The sequence below is a fragment of the Perognathus longimembris genome, chromosome 28 (assembly GCF_023159225.1).
Source record: "Perognathus longimembris pacificus isolate PPM17 chromosome 28, ASM2315922v1, whole genome shotgun sequence".
Classification (NCBI taxonomy): domain Eukaryota; kingdom Metazoa; phylum Chordata; class Mammalia; order Rodentia; family Heteromyidae; genus Perognathus; species Perognathus longimembris.
In genome coordinates, this window is record NC_063188.1 from 17,711,199 (window position 1) to 17,737,810 (window position 26,612).

Here is a 26,612-nt window from a genome sequence, read left to right on the forward strand (position 1 = left end):
GCGATCTCCTGAATTCTTAACTACTAAGTAGCTAGGATTACAGACTTGAGCCTTCTTTTGTCTTAATTTAGGAAGCGAATATAAGGCATCAGAGAAAATAGGCACAATTCTCATGCTAAAAAATTGTGACCAGGCTCTGATGGAACTTGATTAGGTAGGTATGTAGATGAGTATAGTTGCTGAGAAGATATTACTGTATAAAATAATAGCCTAGATCACAATTTTCAGATTATGGGAGGGATATCAGATATCAGTATCTTGGTTCTTTCAAGTATAGAAATGCCTCAAATATTTTGTATACTTATACTTTACTGTAGCAGTGTTGCCCAAACTATGATATTTTCCCAGAGAAAGTTAATTTTCATGGCTTAGGTTATTCAAAAAATGTATTGGCTGGATACTGACTGAATGTTGAACATTCCCATAAAAACACAGTATTCATGTAACTATTATATTTTAGCTTTCAGAGATTGTTCGTGAGTTCAAGTCGACTAACCGCTTACTTCTAACTGGAACACCTTTGCAAAATAATCTGCATGAACTCTGGGCATTGCTGAACTTTTTATTGCCTGATGTTTTTAATTCTGCAGATGTAAGTTTAAGCCATACTGTTTATTGTGGGGTGATGGTGATAGGGGTTAAATTTAGTTTGCTTAGCATGCATCTATAACTGAATTACCTCCTCAGCCCAAGCCAACATTTGTACAACCTTACAGGCATCTGTTCGCAAAACATAAAATAGAGACTCAACTTTATAACTCTTCATTTTGTAATATTTTGCTTTTGTGCTAGTATGGGGGCTTGAACTCAGATGCTTGCACTTTTGATCCAGTTTTTCACTCAAGGCTGGCACTCTAGAATGTGAGCCACAACTCCATGTCTGGCTTTATTTTGTAGTTAATAGAAGTTAAGGAAAGTGAGACTTTCCTGCCTGGGCTGGCTTTGAACCTTGATCCTTCGATCTCAGACTTCTGAGTTAGCTGTGATTTTCTTCTTTGAGATTAACATGTCTGTTAAACTTTGGGTCTATCAAATAGCTATTACAATTTCTGACATAGGCTGAGTTCAGAATATTGTATTAAACATTTTCTTTTCATTAAACTGGAAGGGCTTTAAATATCTGTATTAGTGTGGCAAGTGGGAGCTTTAAAGTGATCTTTTATTATTATAGTTTCATGAGTTTCATGCACATTTCATGAGTGCTAAAAGCTTGTAGTCTGATTCCAAAACTGGTGTAATGCAAATGTGTGAATTATTTTGCTTTTTGTCATCAGAAGAAAGTTATGCTAGAACAACAAACCAAATTGAATTATGACTTTGATTTTATGTTTCCTTAACTAGATGTGACATTACTATGGTATGGGGAAGCTTTTCTTTTGTAGGTCATGATGCTTTGTCCTCAGGGCCTGGCCACTGTTCGTGAGCTTTTCTACTCAAGGCTAGTGCTCTACCACTTTGAGCCACAGCTCCACTTTCAGTTTTCTGGTGGTTAAGTGGAGATGCATCTCATGGATGTTTCTGGCCTGGATGACTTTGAATTGTGATCCTCAGATCTTAGCCTTTTGACTAGCTAGGATGACGGGTGAGCTACTGGTGCTCAGTGGGAAGCATTTTTTTTGCCAGTTGTGGGGCTTGAACTCAGGGCCTGAGCACTGTCCCTGGCTTCTTTTTGCTCAAGGCTAACACTCTACCACTTGAGCCACAGCACCACTTCCGGCTTTTTCTATATATGTGGTGCTGAGGAATTGAACCCAGGGCTTCATGTATATGAGGCAAGCACTCTACCATTAGCCCATATTCCCAGCCCGGGAAACATTTTTTAAAAGGAAAAATATGTTGATAAAATATGATTTAAAGCTTTCTTTACTGTTTCAGTATTGTACCTATTACAAAAGTGAATAATACTAGGCATCTCAGTAGAATTTTTTGTGGTATTGGGGATTGAAGCCAGAACCTTACACTTGCTAGGTTAAAGCACTACCACTAAATGAGAACTACATTCCTAGCCCATATATTTTTGCAGGTACCTTTTTTGTGCTGGTACTTGGACTTGAACTCAGGGCCCAAGCACTCTTTTATAGCTTTTTTATTCAGGACTGGTATTCTTCCACTTGAGCCACATTTTCATTTCTGGCTTTTTGGTAGTTAATTGTCAATAAGAATCTCATGGACATTTCTTTCTGCCCAGGCTGGCTTGAAATATAGTCCTCATATTTCAACCTCCTAAGTAGCTAGAATAACAGACATGAACCACTGGAGCCCAGCTGAAAGTACTTTAAAAATGGGTTATTTCTGTACCAGTTGTATGAGGATTTGATAGAATATTGAGTTTATTTTAAAAGTTGTGTACTTATTGTATCATTTTCACCCCTCCACAGGACTTTGATTCTTGGTTTGACACTAAAAATTGTCTTGGTGATCAGAAGCTTGTGGAAAGACTTCATGTAGTAAGTAATAGACAAAAAGTTAAATCATGAAACACACACACACACACACACACACACACACATAAAAGATACAGAAAAACAGAAACAATTATGTTTGAACTATGTGTTTGCTTCTTAGTTCAGCCTCACTGCTTGTTTCTCACAGCCCTTCTGACTACCTCTTTGCCCAGAACACTATATGCCATATCCTCAGGCTCTGTGGAATAGCTTTTACCCTGATTCTCCCTCATGATTATGTGGTCATCTCCTGTGGAGCTTCAGGTTCTTCAGATAGCATCAGTTTTGTTGCCCAGGGCTGGTTTTGAGCTTCTCCACTGTCATGCTTGAACTTTTCCCTCCAGGCCTTGTGTTTATGCCCCAGGTGACACTCCCACACTGACTGAAAACCATTTTCCATTCTTTCAGGACAGCTTCTTATATCCATCTAGGTCTTTGTTACTGCTGAATCTGTTTTACCTTACAGAGACTTTTAGTTCCTGGACTCCCTTTTCTCCCCATTCTGCTTTTCTAACCCATTTCTGTTTAAACTTTTTTGTATCTGTCCCTTGACCCATTCTTTTTGTCAGTCCTGTCAAACTCCTTTGCTTCCTTGTCCCTGTGCTAGACTTGCCCTGAAAACCCCTGGAATTGTCATGAGGGGGTTAGAATAAAGAAAGAGCAGAAAATAACTTCAACAGACCAGATCATCTTTAATGGAAAGCTGAAGAGGGAGGCTTTGGTGATTTTAGGGGTCAAGAGACAAAGTATCATGGGCAGCAGGTTCCCAGGTAGCTCCAGGGTTTAAAGATTTTTCAGAGTTCAAACAGATTTAAAGAATTATTGTTTGAACAAATCTCTTGTCCTTTCCTTCAAGAGCCTATCATCTGAGATGGTGAGGAGAATGGGCTTTCATATTTAGATTAAGATTCTGGGATGGAGAATGGGCTGGAGAATATTGGGAATTCTGAGCCAACCCTTGGGGGCGATACTGACTTGTGAGAGAACAAAGCAGATTTCCATCAGGAATAATGCAACTCCTTCTGTATTCTGAGTTTAATCCTGCTACAGCCCTTGTTAGCAGAGCTACCTTCTGTGTAGTTGGCCTCTCAGTACTGATGAGGAAGATTTTACAACTCTACCTGGTTTGAAACTACTTTAATTTCATGTCCTTTAACATGAGCTGGGATTTCATGGTACTGGTGCTCTTCAACATAGTCTTCTATAGCTTTCTTTCCTGTTTCTTGTCATAGCTATTTCAGATGTTTCTCAATGTCCTTCAGGCTTCCAATCCAAGTATCTCCTGGGAAAGTAGCAGAAAATAAAGAAAAATAGAAAATAGAGGAAAACACAGGTCATTAGATAGAAAGACCTTCAGACATGTCTACATTCGAAAGATATTTCTATCTTCATTAACCTAATTATGTCTCACTAGAAAAGTTACCTTTTTGTGGTCAGTATGAAGTCTTTTTAAATTTTTTTTGCCAGTCCTGGGGCTTGGACTCAAGGCCTGAGCACTGTCCCTGGCTTCCTTTTTGTTCAAGGCTAGCACTCTACCACTTGAGCCATAGTGTCACTTCCGGCTTTTTCTATATATGTGGTGCTAAGGAATCGAACCCAGGGCTCCATGCATGCTAGGCAAGCACTCTACCGCTAAGCCATATTCCTAGCCCTCAGTAGAACTCTTGGCTCTTTTCCTCTTAGGAATTTGTCTCCATGATTTATCCTTTTAATTAAATTTTTTCTCACTTCTCTATATCAGCTTTTTTCCCTCAACATGTTAACATGCTCAGGTATCTCCATTATTCTAAACTGGATCTAGTACCAAATTGGGCCCATTTTGTTTGGGATGCACAGTATTCTTATCACTGAAACAATCACTTTCCCTTTTTGTAACCAAGAAGGAGTTAAATGCAAGGTAGCCAAGTATGGAGGGGGAAGACCCAAATCTTAAATCTGCCCTGTGAGAACAGAGTTTGGGGTTATTTATGGGCTAGAGAAATAGAGTGACTTAAAGTGTGAGGAAAAGTGATGGGAGGTAAAATAATCAGTGAACTTAGCATGCATGATCAATTTTCATGGCTCCTCATGGGATACATATTGAGGAAACAGTTGCATTTAGCATGATCTGAACGTAGAGATTTTTGTTCTCCTGAAGCTGTCAAACAATCACCTATTAGCACTTGCACAGCCCCATGTGAAAATTCAGTAAGTTTAACAAAAGCAGATTTCAAGCTTCAAGTCATAGGCATCCATTACCATCATAATCTGTACGTTAAAGTTGTTACAGAAAAAACAGCGGAAGCCTAATAATGTTGTATTTACTTGTGTGATCTTGAAAAGTTTTAAAGCTATATAAAAACAAGAAACGAAGGGAGAACATACGGCCAGAATAAGAAAACTAAAAGATGCAAGGGTTGATTAGTATATGGGAGACTAGGCCAGCTGTGAACGTTGGCTGTTAATTATCTGAATTAACATTCTTTCCTCCTATGGAGTCTTGGAGACTAAAAGTCTTTCTTTTGGGGTGATTCTGTTCCTGAGAAGGCCTCTCAAGTTCTTGAGAGATGCCCCTCAGCTGCAAAAAGGGACTGCAAAAGACACATTTTTGCAACTGTATGCTCCTTTTTTTAAAAAAGAAAATGCCAGTGTGCAGTGCCCAATTTATGAATTCAGCTTTATTCTAGTTACTTATGTATAGGGGAAGTCATAGTGTATGTAGGGTTCAGCACAACTTGCTGTTCCTTTTTGTGGTCAAGGCTTTACCACTTAAGCCACAGCACCTCTCCTGGTTTTTGAATGGTGAATTGGAGAAGAGAGTCTCATAGGGACTTTTCTACTGGGGCTGGCTTTGAATCATGATCCTCAGATCTCATCATTGAGTAGCTAGAATTACAGGCGTGAGCCACTAGTACCGGGCCTGCACACAAATTTTGATATTATAATGGGTCATCACTTGATAGTTCTTTACTAAAAAAAGTGGGCAACTGCTGTTGGTAGTATCAGATTATACAATAGGGAGTAAATTTCATATTCAAGTATTGTTAATGAAATATATACTTTGTAAAGGTCAACGTTTTATACAATTTGATTAAAAACAATTTTTTTTAGGTTTTAAAACCATTTTTGTTACGCCGTATAAAAACTGATGTAGAGAAGAGTCTGCCTCCTAAAAAGGAAATAAAGATTTACTTGGGCCTGAGTAAGATGCAACGAGAATGGTGAGCCATTTTATTTCCACTAACATTTATTTGAATAAAAGGATTTACTCACAATTAACTTTGCCATTGTTTAGTTATGTCTTTAGCTCAAAATTACATTTTATGTTTTAATGGTAATTATGTAGTTCCAAATGTTTACGTAGAAAATTTAGAAGCATTTTATTTAACTTCTGGGTAGGAATAGAGTTTTTGAAATCTACACAGGTATGTTTGAATCCCATTCATTGTTTCTTCATTATTTTATTTGTTTTAAATTCAGGATTCATTGACAGTACAGAAGGATTCCATGTAAAAATTCCATACATGAGTACAATGTATTTTGAGCAAGTTCACCCCTTCTATTAAATTTTCTTATGTGTTGCATCTTTATAGCTCTTTTCTTTCATGAAGTTACACAACCTAAGTTTTCTAACTTTCCTAAGTTTCTATAAAATGAGGCTGATTATACTTAGCTTATGAGGCTATTAGGATTAAAGGAGATAATGCCACTGATACACTCATTAGTTACTGTTACTTTCTCCATCAGTGAAAATAGTAATAACCACAGTGATAGTTATGATAATAGGGGAGTCTTGCCTAGGGATAACAGATATTGTAAAAGAAGAAGCTTGAGCAGACTACAAGCAAAGCAGGCAAATATAAGCTACCTCCCAAGGAATGATAACATAGCAATGCAATTTGATTAAAAGGAGCAAAATATTGCTTATATAAATAAAATAGGTGATGATTTATGTACAGTACAAGCCAGTTAAGAGTCTAGTCTTTGGACTCAAGTATAAGATCAAACCTTGCTTTTCTCCTTGTTACTACTCTGCGTAAGTTTAGCTTCTCTTATCTGCCTGAATTTCCATCTATAAAATGTAGATACTGTTAGTATTTACCTCAGAGTTGTGATGATTTGGTGGGGGATTCAAAGCTCTTGACTTGGCCTGACACAATCTATATATGTTGGCTGATACTATAATTGAACTCTGTTATTGGTGGATTATAGGTCTCTTTTTGCCTGAGTGAATTTCTAGAAAAGTTAATGAAAAACATTGATATGATAAGAAAAAAAGGACTGTGGGAGAAGTAGGGATTGTTATTGGGTTTTAACACAAATGTTTTTAACTCAAACAAGTAGAAGTTGAATGCCAATTCTCAGCAACTGTTGTAGTTATTGCATCAGATGTAATATTCTCTGAGTAATTATGAGTTGTTTACAATTTTGGATAATAAGTAAAGCAGGAGGAAACAGGTCTACTAAAATGGTCAAGCCTTCTTGGTTTTGCTGATCAGATTTAGTGTCCAGTAAAATCATCTTTAATTTGGTGTGGGGGATGAACCCAGTGTCTTGTGTCTCCTGTGCAAATGTTCTTCCACTGAACCAGGACTCTAGCTTTATTTCTAGTCTTTATCTTATTTTTTCCTGTTGAGGAATCTAATCTGATCACCAAAGGAACGTTTCATGCTACTGACTTTTAATGACCAATGGTTAACTATTTAAAATTTTAGGTACACAAAAATCCTGATGAAAGATATTGATGTTTTAAACTCTTCTGGCAAGATGGACAAGATGCGACTCTTAAACATTCTGATGCAGCTACGAAAGTGCTGTAATCATCCCTATCTGTTTGATGGTGCTGAGCCTGGTCCACCTTATACCACAGATGAGCATATTGTTAGCAACAGTGGTAAAATGGTAGTTCTGGATAAACTGTTGGCCCGACTTAAAGAACAGGGTGAGTAATGAATTTTTAAATTAGTCTGGAATAAATTCATTGCAATGATTTTATAAAGATTATATTTTCCATATTTATCTATTTACTCAGCAGACGTCATTGAGTAACTATTTGTCAGGAATTGTCCTATAGACTGAGTGTACAATGATGACTAGAGCAGTGGTCTTTCCTTGGAGAAGCTCATAGGGTAATGAGAAGGGATAGTTGCAATTCTCTATGATCAGTGCTATGATATGTTGAGAAGCTGGGAGTTGGGAGAGTCTTAAAAGAGATGGTGTTTGAGGTGAGTGCTGGAGAATGGGTAGGAATGAGTCATTGGAAAAAGGAAGGGAAGGACTTTCAAGGCCAGTGGAACAAGTGTAAAGCAAAGGAATGGAATAGGGAGCTGGTGGTATTGGTTAATCTAACATAAATGGGGCCATATTCTCAAGTCTTTTTTTTTCATTTTTTCCAAATATCTTCTAAACTTCACTTTGAGAAGTTTAGACATTTGTTTTTTTTTTTTTTGCCAGTCCTGGGCCTTGGACTCAGGGCCTGAGCACTGTCCCTGGCTTCTTCCCGCTCAAGGCTAGCACTCTGCCACTTGAGCCACAGCGCCGCTTCTGGCCGTTTTCTGTATATGTGGTGCTGGGGAATCGAACCTATGGCCTCGTGTATCCGAGGCAGGCACTCTTGCCGCTAGGCTATATCCCCAGCCCAGACATTTGTTTTGATGGCGGAGAAAAGGCTATAGATTTGGCTGTGAAGAGTGACATGACAAGAATTATATGTTAAAGCTGGGCACTGGTGGCTCATGCTTGTAATCCTACCTCCTCAGGCTCAGATTTGAATATTGCTCTTTGAAGCCAGCCCAGGTAGGAAAGTCTGTGAGATGCTTGTCTCCAATTAAGCACTAAAAAAAAGCAGGAAGTGGAGTTGTGAAAAGCTATGGACAGTGCTCAGGTTCCAAGTTCTAACCCCAGGACGGACGGGCACATACAATAAAGAGTTGTATGTTAGATGTGTGTGTGTGTGTGTGTGTGTGTGGGGAGGGAGTCTGTTGAAAATGAGAGACCATTTCAGCAGTCCAGTGAGAGAGCTATCACTTACAGTGATATCACAGGGACCTATCACTTAAGGTTAAAGTAAAAGCAGAACTTAAGTCATTTCAGTGTGTGTGTGGGATTCTTAAAAACCTTAAATGTATATCTTAACAAATGCCTAATTTTGTGTAACATACTTGATTATATATGTCCGTGTATATAGTGTAGTGTTCATGAGCTGTGTGCTTATATTGCATAGAATGGATACTTTTATTTGTCTGTAGTGGGGCTTGAACTTTGGTCTTAGGCACTAGTGTGTCTCTGAACTCTGTTGTTCAAGGCTAGCATGCTACCACTTTGAGCCACAGTGCCACTTCTGGTTTTCTGGTGATTAATTGGAGAAGAGTCTCACAGACTTTCTTGCTTGGGCTGGCTTCTAATGGTGATACTTAGATCTCAGTCTCCTGAGTAGCTAGGATTACAGGTGTGAGCCACTGGCTCCTGGCTTTAAAAATTTTTTTAAATTGTTAGTTTAAAATATAATTAGCATATATTAGTTGTGTCAAATGATGTTTTATTATGACATTTGCAGACTTTACACAAGTTATTTCTGGTGAAATATTTTAGGTTCAAGGGTTCTCATTTTTAGTCAAATGACTCGTTTGCTGGATATTTTGGAGGACTATTGCATGTGGCGTTGTTACGAGTATTGTCGATTGGATGGACAAACCCCACATGAAGAAAGAGAGGTGAGGAAAAGAAAAATAATACAAAACTTCAGATCTAAGTTCAGTTAAGTAATTTTTTAATCAGGTAGTTTTGTTGAGCTTTTTCCTTGCTTTCCCTAAAGTGCATTGACTATCTCACTCCTATCTTCCATTCTACTGACTCTACAAATAATTTTTTCCAAGGTCTTCAGAGACATGCTTATCTAAACAGTACTATACAATTCCTGTCCTTATCGCTTTAAACCACTGCTATCTCTATCCCTTTTGATTACTGGTTTTACCTTACTCTTTTGAGTCACTTGTCATTTTCTTTCCTTGATTGCCTCCTAGAGGAGACTCAAGTCATTAACAGTGGAGATTTTGCTGGCTTAAGAGCAAGCCTACAGACTAATGGAATGGAATAGTCTCTAAGTAAATAATCTTGTAAATAATCTTTTGTAAAGTATAGATGTTTACCATGAATTTTGGATCTCAGGAACACTAAAGTGTTGGTGTATAGGAATGAGTCACTTAGTAAGCCTGCCTAGCAGGCAGTATCTTTCTCAAATTCAGGAATTCCTATAGGTCTTTATCCTTTACAAATGTCAGGGATCTAGTAACTCATTAAAGCTCTTGTTTGAAAGGCTTTACTAATTCATCTTCAGTTTTCTATGATCTTTCAGGACTCTGTCTTTGGATTTGTTCTAAGTCTGTGCTTAAAGATAAGGCCATAATTTTATGATATAGTGGAAAATGTTGAACTAGGTTTTAGAAGACCTGACATTTAGTATCACCACCACCACTTTGTAGTGTGTACAAGCTATTTAGTTCTCTGATAATGTTTAAAGCTTATATCACTCTTTAATCCATATAGTTTTGTTCTTTTTCCTCACTCTTATTAGCATCAGTTAGTTGTATAATATATAGATACAATGGATCTTGATTATACTCACCCCCTCCATCACTGTCATATCCTTGCTGTATTTCCCTGAACTAATCTCAACACCTTGCTGTTCTATGTTCATACACGTATATAAAGTATTATGGCCATATTCACTCTTCTTCAACTTTTCTTTCCACTAATATTAGCACTCCAGACAGAACCTGTTTTACATTCTTGTCATTCATTTTTTGTGTATGTTAATTGTTCAAAGGGGTTTCATAATGTTATTTCTCACATGCAAGTATATACTTGGATTAGATTGACCCCTTGTTTATTTCCTAGTTTGTTTTCTTTGTGATGATTACTTGAAGCCTTACTGGGTTTTTCTGGTTCCTGAGAAAATTTCTTTAGATCTACATAATAATAGCCCCTTCCATACAGTTCAACATTTGCTAGTACCAATTCAGAATAGGGTACTGAGTCTGACCTCTAGCTAGTTTGCACTTCTGACCCCTCCCCTCTCTCTAATCATTACTTATGTCCAAATTCTCCTGATTTAAAAAAATTTTAATTTTATTGGCAAGGTGATGCACAAAGGGGTTTCAGTTACATATGTAAGGTAGTGAGTACATTTCTTGTTGAACATTGTTATTCCCTCCCTTGTTTTTCTCCCACTTTTCCTCCCCAACCTCCCCCTACAAGTTGTACAGTTAATTTCCAGCATACTGTCTTGCGAGTATCGTTGTGGCATTTGGTTTGCCCTTTGTCTCACCATTTTGTTTTTCCCCTTCCCTTCCCCAATTCAGATAAACATACATACAATACACAGAGTACCAAAAATCAAATAATGTCCTCCCTCTAGAGACTCTACATTATATGTATTGAATTTAAATATAGCAAAGCCCAAGCTGTTCACTTATTTTTGGCAAGACCCTGCTTTCCCATTATGTTCATCTCTTCCTGATAAGAAGGACAAAGCACATTTTATCTCTTGTTCTTATTCTGTGCCAATTGTAAGCAAAGTTTTTTCCTAATAGTTCCCAAAATTGCTCTTCTATTACTGTGCTTAAGTTCAGCTAGCTAGGCCTCTGGCCATCCTTTTGACTTAATTGACCTTCTCACATTTATGGGGAAAGGAACTCATATTTGTCAAACAACTATTAAAAGTTAGGCAACATACAGTCCCAAATGTTCAGGTAAAGTATTGAGATCATTTCCCCCATATGTCTCAAAAAGGGTAAATACTTTCCTGGGATTTGATGCATACCCAGGCTTTTGCTGTTAATTATACAGCAAGGTGCCTCTCATTCCATCATACTGCTACCTTTATTGCCCCTTTTCACACTCTAGTGATTGGTCATGGAATCACCTCAGCCTCGAATGTTGTCCATGCTAGTCCATTCCTTTAAAAAATAAGAACTGCATTTTGTGTTTGTACAAACAATATAAGAATGCTGTAAGAAATTTGGAAAGTGAAGTATTTCTGGCCAATCTTTATGAATATATAATATATGTAACTAATTGCTATTTTGCTATATATGTTGATGTGCTCTATCTAAAGTTCAGTTTCCTGATACATTTTACTCAACATTGTAAAATTAGTTTTAGGGTAAGATTTCATCATAATGATGTACTATAAATAATTTACTCCTTTATGTTGATCATTTAGGTTCGTTGCAGTTTTTCACTGTTATAAGTAATGCTACAATGGAAGTGCATGTAAATCTGGTGCATACCTCTGATTATTTCCTTAGGATAAATTTGTACAAGTGGAGTTCCTGGGTCAAACTGAATGAGCATTTTTAAGGCTCTTGATGCATATTGTAAAATTACTTCCCAGAAAAGTAGTACCAATTTACACTCACAGCAGTAGTGTCTGATAGTACCCATCTCACTGTCCCTCATCAACATTATATATAATTATTTTTAATCCTCAAAAACTGATGTCATGGGGCTGGGAATGTGGCCTAGTGGCAAGAGTGCTTGCCTCATACATGAAGCTCTCGGTTCAATTCCCCAGCACCACATATGTAGAAAATGGCCAGAAGTGGTGCTGTGGCTCAAGTGGCAGAGTGCTAACCTTGAGAAAAAGAAGCCAGGGACAGTGCTCAGGCCCTGAGTTCAAGCCCCAGGACTGGCAAAAGAAAAAACAAACCAAAAACTGATGTCAGGTTGTTTTAGTTTGTACGTATTTTATTACTAACGAGAATGAACATCATTCTTGTATTTTTGTCCATTTGTATTTGTTTTGTGAATTGTTCACTTTGGGGGCTTATTTTTCTTTTCTTGCATTTTCAATTGTTAATGGAAAGGTAATGTACAGAGCAGTTACAGTTACATAAGTAGATAAGTGTACATTTCTTTTTGAGCAGTGTCACCCTTCACTTACTCTCTCTTTCTGTTTTTCCCTTCCATCCCTGCCACAAGTTCATTGCAAACATAGTGTCTAGTGAGTACTACTGTTGCATTTGTTCACCTTTTGTCCCTCTATTTCTGTGACCCACTACCCTCCCAAAGAAGATCACCAAACAAACAAGGCAAAAGGAAATGAAAACAAAAACAAGAACCAAAGGGGAAATAAATCTCATTTTTCATTTCCTATTGGAGTCTTAAACTAATTTGTATGAACTTTACATAAAGGATTTTATCATTAACTGTTACGATTATTTACTAACAGTCCCTTTATCATACTGATGGAATTTTTTATTTATTTATTTATTTATTTTTTTTTTGGGCCAGTCCTGGCCCTTGAACGCAGGGCCTGAGCACTGTCCCTGGCTTCTTTTTGCTCAAGGCCAGCACTCTGCCACTTGAGCCACAGCACCACTTCTGGCCGTTTTCTGTATATGTTGTTCTGGGGAATCGAACCCAGGGCTTCATGTATACGAGGCAAGCACTCTTGCCACTAGGCCATATCCCCAGCCCCTGATGGAAATGTTATCCTACCCTTATTTATGACTTTCATTTCCATTAAAAGTTATTTTCTCTCTTGGTTCTCTTAGCTGACCTTTAGTCTTTCAACGTAAAACTGAGATTTCTGACATATCATCCTCTCAGATATATTGAAGCTCTTAATCTACTAGGGTGTTGTCACTGTTGTTTTCAAGAGAATGTAAATTAATCATTACTTAAGTTAAATTTGAGTATGTGACTTTTTCTATGTTTTTCTATTGGTATTAGCTTTTAAGGTTTAAGAGCTTAATTTATATATTTTCTACAACTATTCACACAATATAATGATGTAGAAAGATACTTTCAAGACAAGAATATTATAAAGTATATAACTTTTCTTACATGCATGTTAAAATTTTTGTTTGATTCTTAAGATTTGGTATATAATTCATTTCTTTCTTCTTTATATTTGTCAATTTAAAAAGGGAGCAATAGAGGCCTTTAATGCTCCTGATAGTAGCAAATTCATCTTCATGCTGAGTACCAGAGCTGGAGGTCTCGGAATTAACTTGGCAAGTGCGGATGTGGTTATCCTGTATGATTCAGACTGGAATCCTCAGGTTGATCTACAAGCTATGGTAATCCTAAATGATGACAAATTATCACAGCTCAGAATGCTATTGTTATTTATATAGCACAGAGGTAATTTATGAGTAAAGGTTAACAATTGGAGGAAGGTTTTGTAGAACTTAGATTATCCCGGAAAATGAAATTGTTGTGCTAAATGTTAACAAAAGTAATATAAGTAAAGCAAATAGACCCCAGATCCAGTTGTAGCATTCATGTATCAATTTTAGCTTTTATCATGAAATAGAAATGTCTATTTTTTCTTATTCTTGAGGGTTGAAGAGGATTGTATGCATTTGTTTGAATGAAACAGGTTAAAAATCAATCTCTCACTTTTACTGTTTCATAACTAAGTTTGTTAAAATCCTTAGTAGTGGGATGGAAATTTTAACTTTCATAATGGAACAACTGGAATGTAAAAATGTAAGGAAGGAATATACATATACATATATTCTATTTTTTACCTAAGGAATCATCTGAAAACTACATTAAACTACATTAAAACTACATTTTTCAGGAAGCTGTTTTGCTTTTTATCATAACCCTAACAAAGTAACAACTTTGATATTTTGTTGTCATTCATTGAATTAGAGATATATATTCTCTTAATGTGATTCTTATTTTAGAGTAAAAATATAATTCCAGAAGTGAACCAATGCAAATTTGCGATGTATTGACAATTTCAAGAAGTAGTGGAACAAAATAGCTGTCTTTTGGGAAACACTGAAAAATCATATGCCCATAAGGCATAGTTTAAAAGTTTTATAATAGGTAATTAGGAGTTATAGGCCATTGGAACATTTAAAAGCCACACTTGGGCTTAATTCTTATTACTTTACTTGTTTGCTTTAACTAAGTAGGAGTAAGCCCCAGTAAGTTACAATGTCATTGAACTAGGAAGCCTAATGGCGAAAGTCCTTAATTTTCTTCATTCTTCAGAGTATTATCTATCTTTCAGGACTTACTAGTTGCAGTTAAAATTTTAAAATACTTGTAGTATATTGCTGTTGGGCTAAAGAGCTCTTTGACTCCCCCACTCCGCCACCGTGACACACCTCTTTTGTATTGAGGTTACCACCTGTGTATTACCTTTGCAAATTATCAAGGACAGGACCAGTTGTAGACGTAAAGACATTAACGTCCTATTGGTTTTTGACCTTGAATAGCCTCGCTAAGCAGAAAGAACTCTTTGATGATGCATTAAGTAGACTTTGCCACCATAGCAATCTTTGCTAGATAGTTTATTTCCTTATTTAGGAAATTCCTTGGGAGTCTGGAAGATGTTTGTACTTAGTATCCTAAAGTTACTTAGTAACTCACTGCTAAAGCTTTTTAGCTTCCCTTTTATTCTCCTTTGAAAGGGGCTTTGCCTTTTGTCCTTTTGGAAGTTTTCCACTAGGGCTAGTCTAACTACAGTTTTTCTTTGCTTTTAGGGATCCTTGGATCTTATTAACATTTATCATCCTAATTTTCATTTTAGAATCTTACAGAATATGATGGCTATGTAATTGTTATCCAGAATGGGTAATGTCTTATAGTAGGACTCTTTCTATTAGGATCGAGCACATCGTATTGGTCAGAAGAAGCCAGTACGAGTATTCCGCCTCATCACTGACAACACTGTTGAAGAGAGGATTGTAGAGAGAGCAGAGATAAAGTTGAGACTTGATTCCATTGTTATCCAACAAGGTATTGTATGTATACATTTAATTAAGTGGTTGTATTCAAAGAGGATTACTTACTCTTACAAACTTAAAGGAAATAGTTTTAAAAATTGCTTGATTCAGGCACTGGTGGCTCATGCCTGTAATCCTAACTACTTAGGAGGATGAGATCTGAGGATCACGATTTCAAACTAGCCTGAGCAGACAAATCCAAGATACCTTATCTCCAGTTAACTAACAAGAAGCTGGAAGTAGAGGTATGGCTCAAGTGGTAGAGTGGCAGCTTTGAGTAAAAAAGCCAAGCAAGAACGTGAGGCCCTGAGTTCATCCACTTTTTTTTTTTTGGACTCAGTGCCTGAGCACTGTCCCTGGCTTCTCTTTGCTCACTCTGCCACTTGAGCCACAGCACCACTTCTGGCCGTTTTTCTATGTATGTGGTGCTGGGGAATCGAACCCAGGGCTTCATGTATACGAGGCAAGCACTCTTGCCACTAGGCCATATTCCCAGCCCCTGAGTTCAATTCTAGTACTGATACACATCCAAAAATGCTTGATTATTCCTGACTTGAAAATCTTGCATTTAATAAATGTCTTGTTTTTAAAATTAATTTATTTATTGTCAAAGTGATGTACAGAGGGGTTACAGTTTTATAGTAAGGCAATGCGTACAAAATGTCTTGTTTGGAAATGAAGTTTTCTTTTTTTGTGATATTAAATAATGAATTCAAGATCCCACTCTTGGTAAGCAGACATTGTTGCCATACTTCTGGCCCTGATTTTTTTGAGCATTATTTTTGAGGTAGGGTCTCATTTCCTGGCCAGGAATACAACTTGGTGAGATCCACCTGTCAAGCTTCCTTGTAGCTAGGATAATATGTTCATGCCACTTCATCCAGCTCTTCTTGAAGGGTGTCTCACAAACATTTTTCTGTCTAGGCTGGTCTTCAACTGCAATCCCAACAATTTCGACTTCCCAAGTAGCTAGAATCACAGGTGAGAACCATTGGTGCCTGGCTGTTTAAAAAAATGTATTGGAGGGCAATTCTCTATATACAGACATTTGAAAAACTAGGTTTAAACATGAAAAGAAGGTTTCCGTCCTTCTGAGTTTTAACTGCTTTAAAAGAAGAAAACTTGTAGGGTTGCTCATTTAATTGATAACTTTGGAACTCACTGAGCTTACTTAAAAGCTACTTTATCAACATATATTGTACTCATAAACTACTTTGTTAAATGGCAACTCTTTTGTACAAATACTTAAAGATCATTAAAAAAGAATAAAAGGCTTCTTTACGCATGGTGATAGGATCTGATTAGAATTATTATGGTTTCTTTGGAGAATAATTGAACATATGCAATTTTTATTTTTATAATTAGGAAGACTCATTGACCAGCAGTCAAACAAGTTGGCAAAAGAGGAAATGTTACAAATGATCCGTCATGGAGCCACCCATGTGTTTGCTTCTAAAGAAAGTGAGCTGACAGATGAAGACATTACAACTATTCTTGAAAGAGGAGAAAAGAAGGTTAGTTAAAATGATATTTGGTTATCGTGAGGACTTGTTTTAAAACCAACATATTTCAGCACACATAGCTTATTTATATTATACCAAACTGCATATTTCGAATGTTCTCTAAGAACTTGGAGATTTATTTCCAGGAAATTAGGGTTTTAAATGATGTTTTTGGATGAGAAAGATTGAGCACCAGATTTTTTAAATGAAGTGTTCTTATGCTCCTCATGCTTGTTAAAAGTAGTGCTTATTGAGAATACTGTAATTAAAAGTAAAGCCAGGCACCGGCGGCTTGTGTTGTAATCCTAGGCACTCAGGAGGCAGAGGAGTGAGATTTGAAGCCAAAAAAAAACAGAACTGAAGATGTGCCTCAAATGGTAGAGAACCATCCTTGAGCAAAACAGCTAAGAAAAGCCAACCTGGTCCTCAGTTTGAGCCTTGTAACTGGGGCCTCATTGTCACAGAAGCTATTTTTCTTATTTAAATTATATACTAGAAATTGTTGTATGGGTACATCTTCAGTGATACACGTTTGTAAAGACAGCTTATGTGAACAAGCTTGAAAAGCACTGTTGGAGTATTTAAAATACTTGAGACAAGTGGAAACTTTTCAATTTTTGGGGATATTGAGGTCAAACTTAGCGCCTCATATATCCTAGGAAAGTGCTTTCTCACTGAGCCACAAGCACAGCCCAGGAATAGTTAAATTTATATTTAAGTTTGATGGCAGCATTGTACTTTTACTTTTGTACATTTGCAGATTGGTTATTTCATGTCAAACTTAAGTTTTTATAAAGGTAGAAAATCTACAATTTTGCTGGGTGCCGGTGACTCGTGTCTCTAATCCTAGCTAATCAGGAGGTTGAGATCAAAGGATTGCCATTCAAAGCCAGCCCAGGCAGGAAATTCTGTGAAACTCTTATCTCCAATTAACCACAAAAAAGCTGGAAACTGCTGTGGTTCAAGTGGTAAAGAGCTAGCAAAAAGCTCAGGGATAGTGCCTACTCCCTGAGTTCAAGTCCCAGGACTGGCACAAAAATTGTTTTTGCAAGTAATGTGGTAATTTGTGCATTTCAATTTATCCAACTTTAGACTGCAGAGATGAATGAACGCTTGCAGAAGATGGGCGAGTCTTCGCTAAGAAATTTTAGAATGGATATTGAGCAAAGTCTGTACAAGTTTGAAGGAGAAGATTATAGAGAGAAACAGAAGGTAACTTGTTGCTTTCTACCAGTGGACTCGGAAATTTTCCTCTCTCGTAATTAAAAAAATAATACTGGCAGTTACCTACTGTAATACTCTGCTCTTGAGTGACACTTCACATAGGGCAAAAGATCTCCTCTTGAATAGGCTATCTTTAATATATTTTGGTTTAGTATCATCATCATCATCATCATCATCATCATCATCATCATCATCATCATTGCTGTGGCCATTATAGGTTGAAAATATGCTTTTTGAATTTTGGGGGCATTTTGGATTTCAGCTTTCCAGACTGGAGATGACATCTTGTGCTACTACTTTTGTTACTGAGAAGGACTGAGGTTGAGTCTGAACCTGAACTCAAGCTTGAATAGCAACTGCATCACTAGTTACGTGACTTGATTCGCACTGGTCAAGTAGAGACTAGTAATATCACAGAGTAATTCAGATGATGAAGAAACGAATTAATATTTGGAAAGTAATTACAACAGTGCCCGACATTTGTATGAGGAGCCAAATTATTAATAGCGTTTTTTTAGTTGGATGGCAGAAGGGCTTCGTTTCATGTGGTCTTTAAAAAAAAATCAACACTTTCCTTTTGATTTATAGACTTGTTGCCCCTAATAGTAGAAATTTCATGTAATCCTTCTCATCTCTTCCTTTAATATTAACAATGTATGTATTAGTTTAATTACTGAACCTAGGGAATTAACATCAATTTTTTTCTTAGTCTTCTGTCCCATGGTATCTATCTAGGATTCAAAACTTTAAAAATACTTGATTTTTAAGAGCAATTTTAGGTTCCCTGCGAAATGGAGTGGAAAGTACCCACATACCCCGTGTACTTCTTACACATGAGGCCTCTTTGATTGGCAACATCCTTCACTCAAGTATTACCACCATGAACCTAGAGCAGTGCATTATTAACATCCAAAGTCCATCATTTACACCCAGGTTTCTTTTTGTTGTGGTATTTTCCATGGGTTTTAACAAATACATTAGATATCTGCCATTATCATATCACAGAGTGCAACTTCTCTCTAGATTTGCCTTTGCCAGTATGGCATATAGTTTCAGTTTGGCCTCTTTTAGTTAGTCATATGCATGTAGGTTTCCTCCATAGGTTTTCAATTTAGTTCTGAGAAATTTTCCATGGGCTAGGTGCACCATCCACTGAAGGCCATCTTGGTTACTTCTAAGTTTTGGCAGTTATTGCTGTAAATATCTATATGAGGTTTTCTTTCATGGATATAATTTTTCAGTTCTTCTCCAATAGCAAGGAGTGTGCTTTTTGGAACCTTATAGTAAGAGTGGGTTTGATTTTGTTAGAAACTCTCAAATTTTCTTTAAAAATTGTCCTACTATCTTTATTCCTGCGAGCAAGAAGTGATAGTTCCTGTTGTTGTACATACATGCCTACGTGTGGTGGTGTCAGTGGTTTGGGTTTTCACAATCGTAGTTACGGGTGTAGAGGTTTCTCATTGTTTTAATTTTCTCTATGACATATTGAGGCTTGAAGTTAGGGTCTGGCCTTTTTTTTGCTCAAGAATGTTGCTCCACTTCCAGTTTTTTGGGTGGTTATTTAGAGATAAGAGTATGTGGATTTTCCTGGTGGGGCTGGCTTCCAACCTTGATCCTCATATCTCAGCCTCCTGAGTAGCTAGAATTTCAGACATGAGCTACTAGCACCCATCTCTGAATATATTTTCATATACTGAATATGTTTTCATACTTTTTGCATATCTTTTTCAGTCTTTCCATTTTAATTGAATTGTTTGTTTTCTTAATGTTAAATAGTTCTTTATGTAATTTGGATAATCATCATATATGCTGGTCATTGGGCTTGAACTCAGGGCCTGGGTACTGTTGTGTAGCTTTTTCGCTCTAGGCTTGCAGTGTATCACTTGAGCCACACTGCCACTTCCGGAGATAAGCGTCTCACAGACTTTTTTTTTTCCTGGACTTGCTGTGAAAGAACATCCTCAAATTTCAGCCTTCTGAGTACTTACAATTACAGGTGTGAGCCTCAGATGCAGTTTTCTGACAGTTATTTTAACCCAGTCTGAAGCGTGCTTCTCATTTTATTGTCCTATATTGCATTTCTGTTAGCTGTGTGTCTTCAGTCTCTTTTCGTCTGTGACAGTTCCTCCATTTTTTGATTGGGGGAAGGTCTGTCATGGGGCTTGAAATTGGGGCCTGGGTGCTGTCCCTGAGCTTTTTTTTGCTCAATGCTAGCACTCCATCATTTCTTGTTTTCTGATGGTTTATTGGAGATAAGAGTCCAGTGGAGCCTTTCCTGTCTGGGCTGGCTTTGAACCACAGTCCTTAAATCTCAGCCTCCTGAGTAGCTAGAATTACAGGTATGAGCCACTGGCATCTGGCTGATTCCTCCATTTTTCCTCATCTTTTTTCATATCGACACTTTGGAAGAGTATTCATCAGTTATTTGTAGTTTGTCTTTCTCATTTTGAGTTTGTCTAAAATTTTGACACAATTTGAGATTAGACCTTTTTTAGCAAAATTGAACAGATTTTATGTCCTAAGGGCATTTAATTAGGGCATATATGAGGACAGTGTACCAAATTGGTGATATTAACCTTTACTACTTAGCAGAAATAGCATCTACTGACTTTTTCTTCTGTGAAATCAGCATTTCTCCCTTTGTAGTTGGTGACTATCTTAGGGTACAAATATTCCCAAAGTTTTACAAAGCATCATAGCATTTGTTATTAGAGTGGTGTTTGCCACTATAATTTTGTATTTCCCTCATTATATTTGTATTTGTTAGTTGGAATTTTTCTGTCAGAAAGCATTGCCCTTTCTTCTTCGTTTATTTACATATCAATTATCTATGTCAGTATGGACTAATGGATGTTTATTTTTTGAATTATAATCCAATTCTATTATTTACTAGGTTTAGTCTATTGCACAAATTCATTATGTTGGTTTGAACTGGCAAAACTATTTTTTTAAATTAAAAAGCTCATACACCTCACTATTACTAAGAAAATGAGAGGCGAACCATTTTAGTTTGTGATGCACATACTCTGAGGATAATGCTTTGTTGCTATCAATTGCTCTTGATTTGTTTCTTGGTTGATACTTTTCTGGTTGTTTTATCTCTAATCTTAATACAGACTACTTCCGTTTTATCCCTCTGAGATGGAAGTGATGGCCTGTCTGCCGAGCTGGGAAATTGCCTTCGTAAATGCTTTTTAGATCTAATTATATGATAGGAATTTTATTAATATTACAATTATTCCTTTGGGCGTACTGCTGGTACTAGGAGTGTTTTATAAAGTAGAAAAATATTAATAGAGTGTGGATATTATTACAGCTTCTTATCCTCAGTTTTATAGGATTGAACCCAGAATCTCCTACCAGCTAATCATGTGTTCTACCGCTCACGTACATTCCCTACTGCCCAACCTGCATTTTCAGAGGAAGATTACTCTTAGTACAGTACTTGTGTATTTATGATGTAAGAGGTTTTAGTATGCTTCTGAGTTTTACAGATTAACTTGTACAGATTCAGAGAAGTTTTCATACTGATGATGATTTTCATAATTGAATGATCTTATAATTGAATGTTCAACAGTAATAAAAATGTCCAAAATCAACATTTTTGAATTGTTAGCTAACATATTTTCTTTCCATCCACTTATATTTTCTACTTTAGGTTCTTAAGTCAGATTCCAATTATCTTTGAGGAGAATTAAAAAGCTGAAAGCATATTATCTATAAATCAGAGTCATTTTTGTGAGGTAGATTTTCATTTACAATTTATTGAGTCAGTTGCAGTATTTTACTATCGTATCTGGTAAATTAAATCACTGTGGCTGACATGAATCTGCAGTGAATTAACTTGATAGGTTACTATTAATATGTTCTTGTCTAAAACAAACTAATTTAAAATTCAGGAATCATTTCTTAACACCTATTTTATATTGGAATGCATAGGCCTTCACACAAATGTAGACTAATTGGCAAAGTACATTTCAAAGAATTAGTTTAAAATATTGCCTGTTTTCAGTCGTTGAGAAAGATAAGGACATAAGTTTAAAAAATTTCTGTAACTATCAGCTTACACTAATCTACTTGGGATTAAAAGAAAGCATTTTTTTCCCTTGTGTGTCTCTTTTTCTTTCTCCCTTGTTTCCTACCTTTCAAATTCATGACCTTGCATGTGCCGGAACTGTGACCTACAGTTCCATCTGTGACAATGCCTCATTTTACTGACACATACATGTTAATATGCACATGCCCTAGCAGCCTTGAGTAGAAGAGATGTTAAGAATTATTTACTCTTGGGCTGGGGATATGGCCTAGTGGCAAGAGTGCTCGCCTCGTATACATGAGGCCCTGGGTTCAATTCCCTAGCACCACATATACAGAAAATGGCCAGAAGTGGCGCTGTGGCTCAAGTGGCAGAGTACTAGCCTTGAGCAAAGAGAAGCCAGGAACAGTGCTCAGGCCCTGAGTCCAAGGCCCAGGACTGGCAAAAAAAAAAAAAAAAAAAAAAAAAAGAATTATTTACTCTTATAAATTCTTACTTTCTTATAATTTAGAAAACCCACTTTCAAGCACAGGTACTGGTAGATCAAGCCTGGAATCTTAGCTACTTAGGAAGCTGATAGGTTGAGGCTCTTGATAGCAGGCCACCATGGGCAAAGTATATGGTAACACTTGCCTATTATTCCAGTTACAAAAGGAGGCCTAAAATAGGTGGATTGCAAATTAGGTATATACCCAGACAGGAAGGAGATCTCACAAAAATACAACCTTTCGAGGCACTGGTAGCTCATGCCTGTAATCCTAGCTCTTGGGAAGCTGAGATCTGAGGATTGTAGTTCATAGCCAGTCAAGGTAGGAAAGTATGTGAGAGCCTTATCTCCAGATAATCATCAGAAAACTGGAGCTATGGCTTAAAGTGGTAGAGCAGTAGCCATGAGCGAAAGAGCTCAGAGGTAGCACCCATACCCTGAGTTCAAGCTCTACAACTGACCAAATATATAAAATAAAATAACTTATTTTTTTATTCATCTGTTTCTTCTTGACACTGATTTGCAAATAACACTGTAGGTACTTATTAATGCATAATTGTTAAGTATAATCATTTTTTGTGATGCTAGGTTTTGAATCCAGGGGCTTGTATATGCTAGGCAAATGCTCTACCTCTAAGCTACACCTTAGCCCTGTTAAATTGTATTGAGTAGCGGTCTGTTTTTTATATAATTTTTTGCATCAAATGTAATTTTACAGATCAACAAAGAATTGTATTCTTTTCTACTGCATAGACTTTCACTTATGTGAATGCCAATAACATGCCTGACTTTAATCTTTACTTCTCTAGACATTGTGACAATTTGTAGATCTCTAACCGTCTTAGTTATCCTAATTTATCATTTACTGTCCACATATGATGCCAAAGTTAAACTCTTAGATAAGATTGAATAGTATAGGACCATTAATGATAGATTAATGGCCTCTTTTAGGGAACTAATGGTCTATTTTATGTAAAGTCACTAGGCTATGCACTGAAATCAAGGAAAGCATAGAAATAAGAAAAACGTTTCTCAGATTTTAAAACTGTTTTCTATTGACTAATAGTATTTTCAAGCTGATAATGTGATAAAATTTTGGAATACTACTAAATTATTGCCCACACCGCTTTGGGTGTTTAATAATACCTTACATTTAACCCTTGACTATTTTACCTAATACTTTCATGTATTTTATTTTATTTTTTGATGCTGGGGATAGAATCGAGGGCCTCACGCACACTTAGCATACATTCTACCAAAGACCATATACCAGCTTATATATGATCATATTTCATTTTCAAGGTAAGTATTATTACTCTCACATTATAGACAGAGAAGATAGTTTTCTCAAAGTTATAAAAACAATGCAGTGGCAGAATTTGGATTTCAACGTAAGGCTTTCTGATTCCACTGACTTCCCTAACTTGTATGTTAGTTACTGTTTCTTTAAGTTGACATATATCAATAGTAAATATATTGCTTAGATATTTTTCAATTGATAAGGAAACATTAATTTTCAACTACTTTGAAAACACAAATAGAAGACCCATCTTTGCAACATTTTGTAGTACAAGGTTACGGAACTTGGAGGTATAAGTGTGATTTATAAAGCAAGTTTAATTCTTTCTAGAGGCTTATTTTCCAATGTTTCTGTGGTCTACATATACTTGTAATGAAGTGTTAGGAGTCACTAAATACTTTGTTCTGGCTTATTTTGCATAGCCTGGTATGGTGGAATGGATTGAGCCTCCTAAACGAGAACGCAAAGCAAACTACGCAGTGGATGCCTACTTTAGAGAGGCTTTGCGTGTCAGTGAGCCAAAGATTCCAAAGGTAAAACAGTGTGAGGTCACTTCTTATGTCGTAGAGTAGAAATTTCGTGTCACATTGTCTGTGATTCACATGTTCTCTTTTCATTTCTAAACTACAGTCATACAGAAAGCTACTTGCCATAGCTAGCCACATAAATGGGCTACGTTTACTTTCCATGTAATAACAAAAGACAAGCACGTTCACTTTATATATACGTGTAATATATTTTCTGTTCACAGGCTCCACGGCCTCCAAAACAGCCAAATGTTCAGGATTTTCAGTTTTTCCCACCACGTTTATTTGAGCTCCTGGAGAAGGAAATTCTTTATTATCGAAAGACTATAGGTTATAAGGTAAGTTTTTCAATTGTTTAGGTTAATATGATGTAATTTTTTAAGATACTATCATCTAGTAAGCAAAACTATTCTCGTTTAGTAACGTGAAAGGATGGAAGTATAAACAACAACGTTTTAAAAAGCAGAGCAGAGATTTAAAGTATCAAACTACTGAACCTTCCAGCAGGACCATCACTAAAAGGGATTATTAGGGAATTATCCAATAGTTAAGATATTAATACATTTGATAACACCTATTTTTGTAAAATTCTTTTTTTTAAGTTTTTATTATAAAACTGATGTACAGAGAGGTTACAGTTTCATACGTTAGGCATTGGATACATTTCTTGTACTGTTTGTTACCTTGTCCCTCATACCCCCTCCCCCCTCCCCCTTTCCCCCCCTAAGGTGTTCAGTTCACTTACACCAAACAGTTTTGCAAGTATTGCTTTTGTTGTTGTTTCTCGTATTTTACCCTTTGTCTCTCAATTTTGGTATTCCCTTTGAATTTCCTAATTCTAATACCAGTACACACTGTTTCCCATACACTCAGATAAGATTACAAAGATAGTGTAGATACAATCACAAGAAGGTGATACACGAACATCATCAATAGTAGAAACTACAGATACACATGGGATGTTGAAAGTAGTTACAACTCTGATATAACAATCATTTTCATAAAATGGAGTTCATTTCACTTAGCATCATCTTATGTGATCATAAGGATACAGCTCTTGGGCTCTTGTGATCCTCTGTTGTGACTTGCCTAAACCTGTGCTAATTATTCCCAATAAGGGAGACCATAGAGTCCATGTTTCTTTGGGTCTGGCTCACTCCAAGTCCTTCCATTTCCTTACAAAATGCTTGTACAAGGGGGTTACAACTTCATATGCCCAGAGTCAGGTCTTCCATCATTCTCCTCTACCCATTCCCCATACTCTGCCTGCCCTTTCCCCTCCAGTCCATTTCCTTTTGCACACATGTACGCTGATTATAATGACTGTAGTTGTCTACTGTTGACTTTTCCATCTTCCCACTTCTATTACCCCCAATTCAAAACATGTTTCAGCTTCCTGATAGTCTTTTTTGTTAAACTGTCTGTTGATTGTTCCAGTGGTTTACACCATTTAGTTTTCCTTCTGCATGTTATCTTAGTCATGTATATATACATATTCCCCTTTGTATGTTGATGCGGGAGTTTGTATTTTCAGTCTGTGGTCATGCACATAGGAAAGAAAACCTGTGCCATTTTTCTTTCTTAATCTGACTTAACTTCCCTCAGTATATTCCCTAGATCAATTCATTTTTTTCTGCACATTACTTAATGTTGTTCTTTCTGGTGGCTAAAGTTTCATTGTATATATGTGTGTGTATACACAATCAAAATACACATGTATATGATCCATCTATCCATACCTATCATCTATTTGTCTGTCTGTCTGTCTGTCTGGTCTGTCTGCCCGCCTGTCTGCCCGCCCTCCTGCCTATGTAATCTCCATTCATCCACTATAGGACACCTGGGTTGTTTGTATAGCTTGACCATTGTGAATAGTGCTTGACCAGTGTGAATAGTAGTAAACACAGGTGTGCAGTTTCCTTTGTTGTATCCTGTCATGCAATCTTCTCCATAAATGCCTAGGAATGGTAACTCTATGTTTAGTTTCATGAAGAATATTATTCATCTTTTATCTTTTCTTTTTTTTTCTTTTTTGTCAGCCATGGGGCTTGAACTCTGGGCCTGGGTGCTGTCTCTGAGGTCTTCAGCTCAAGGCTAGTGTTCTACCACTTGTGCCACAGTGCCACTTCCAGTTTTCTGGTGGTTAATTGGAAATAAGAGTCTTATGGACTTTCCTGACCAGGCTGGCTTTGAATCGTGATCCTCAGATCTCAGCCTTCTAAGTAGCTAGGACTACATGTGTGAGCCACTGATGCCTGGCTTCAGCTTGTTTTTGAGCTATGCTCTCATTTACTTTTTCCTGGGCTTGCCTCAGGCTCTGATTTTCTGTCTCTGCCTCCCGCATAGCTGATTACAGGCTTGTGC

At 36.8% G+C, this 26,612-nt stretch overlaps 1 protein-coding gene across 5 annotated transcripts in view; it reads left to right on the top strand.

Moving 5' to 3' along the window:
- The window catches only part of Smarca1 (SWI/SNF related, matrix associated, actin dependent regulator of chromatin, subfamily a, member 1), a 77,628-nt gene that overhangs the window by 20,316 nt on the left and 30,700 nt on the right, over positions 1-26,612 (top strand). For 3 of the 5 annotated variants that reach the window (XM_048336345.1, XM_048336349.1, XM_048336346.1), the window contains exons 8-19: positions 461-592; positions 2,379-2,447; positions 5,535-5,644; positions 7,139-7,365; positions 9,015-9,136; positions 13,355-13,507; positions 15,053-15,185; positions 16,097-16,153; positions 16,538-16,686; positions 17,767-17,886; positions 24,144-24,254; positions 24,473-24,586. In XM_048336345.1, the coding sequence (XP_048192302.1) occupies positions 461-592; positions 2,379-2,447; positions 5,535-5,644; positions 7,139-7,365; positions 9,015-9,136; positions 13,355-13,507; positions 15,053-15,185; positions 16,097-16,153; positions 16,538-16,686; positions 17,767-17,886; positions 24,144-24,254; positions 24,473-24,586 (1,497 nt within the window). The remainder of the gene's footprint in view (positions 1-460; positions 593-2,378; positions 2,448-5,534; positions 5,645-7,138; positions 7,366-9,014; positions 9,137-13,354; positions 13,508-15,052; positions 15,186-16,096; positions 16,154-16,537; positions 16,687-17,766; positions 17,887-24,143; positions 24,255-24,472; positions 24,587-26,612) is intronic. The other 2 variants (XM_048336348.1, XM_048336350.1) reach the window with 2 other exon arrangements.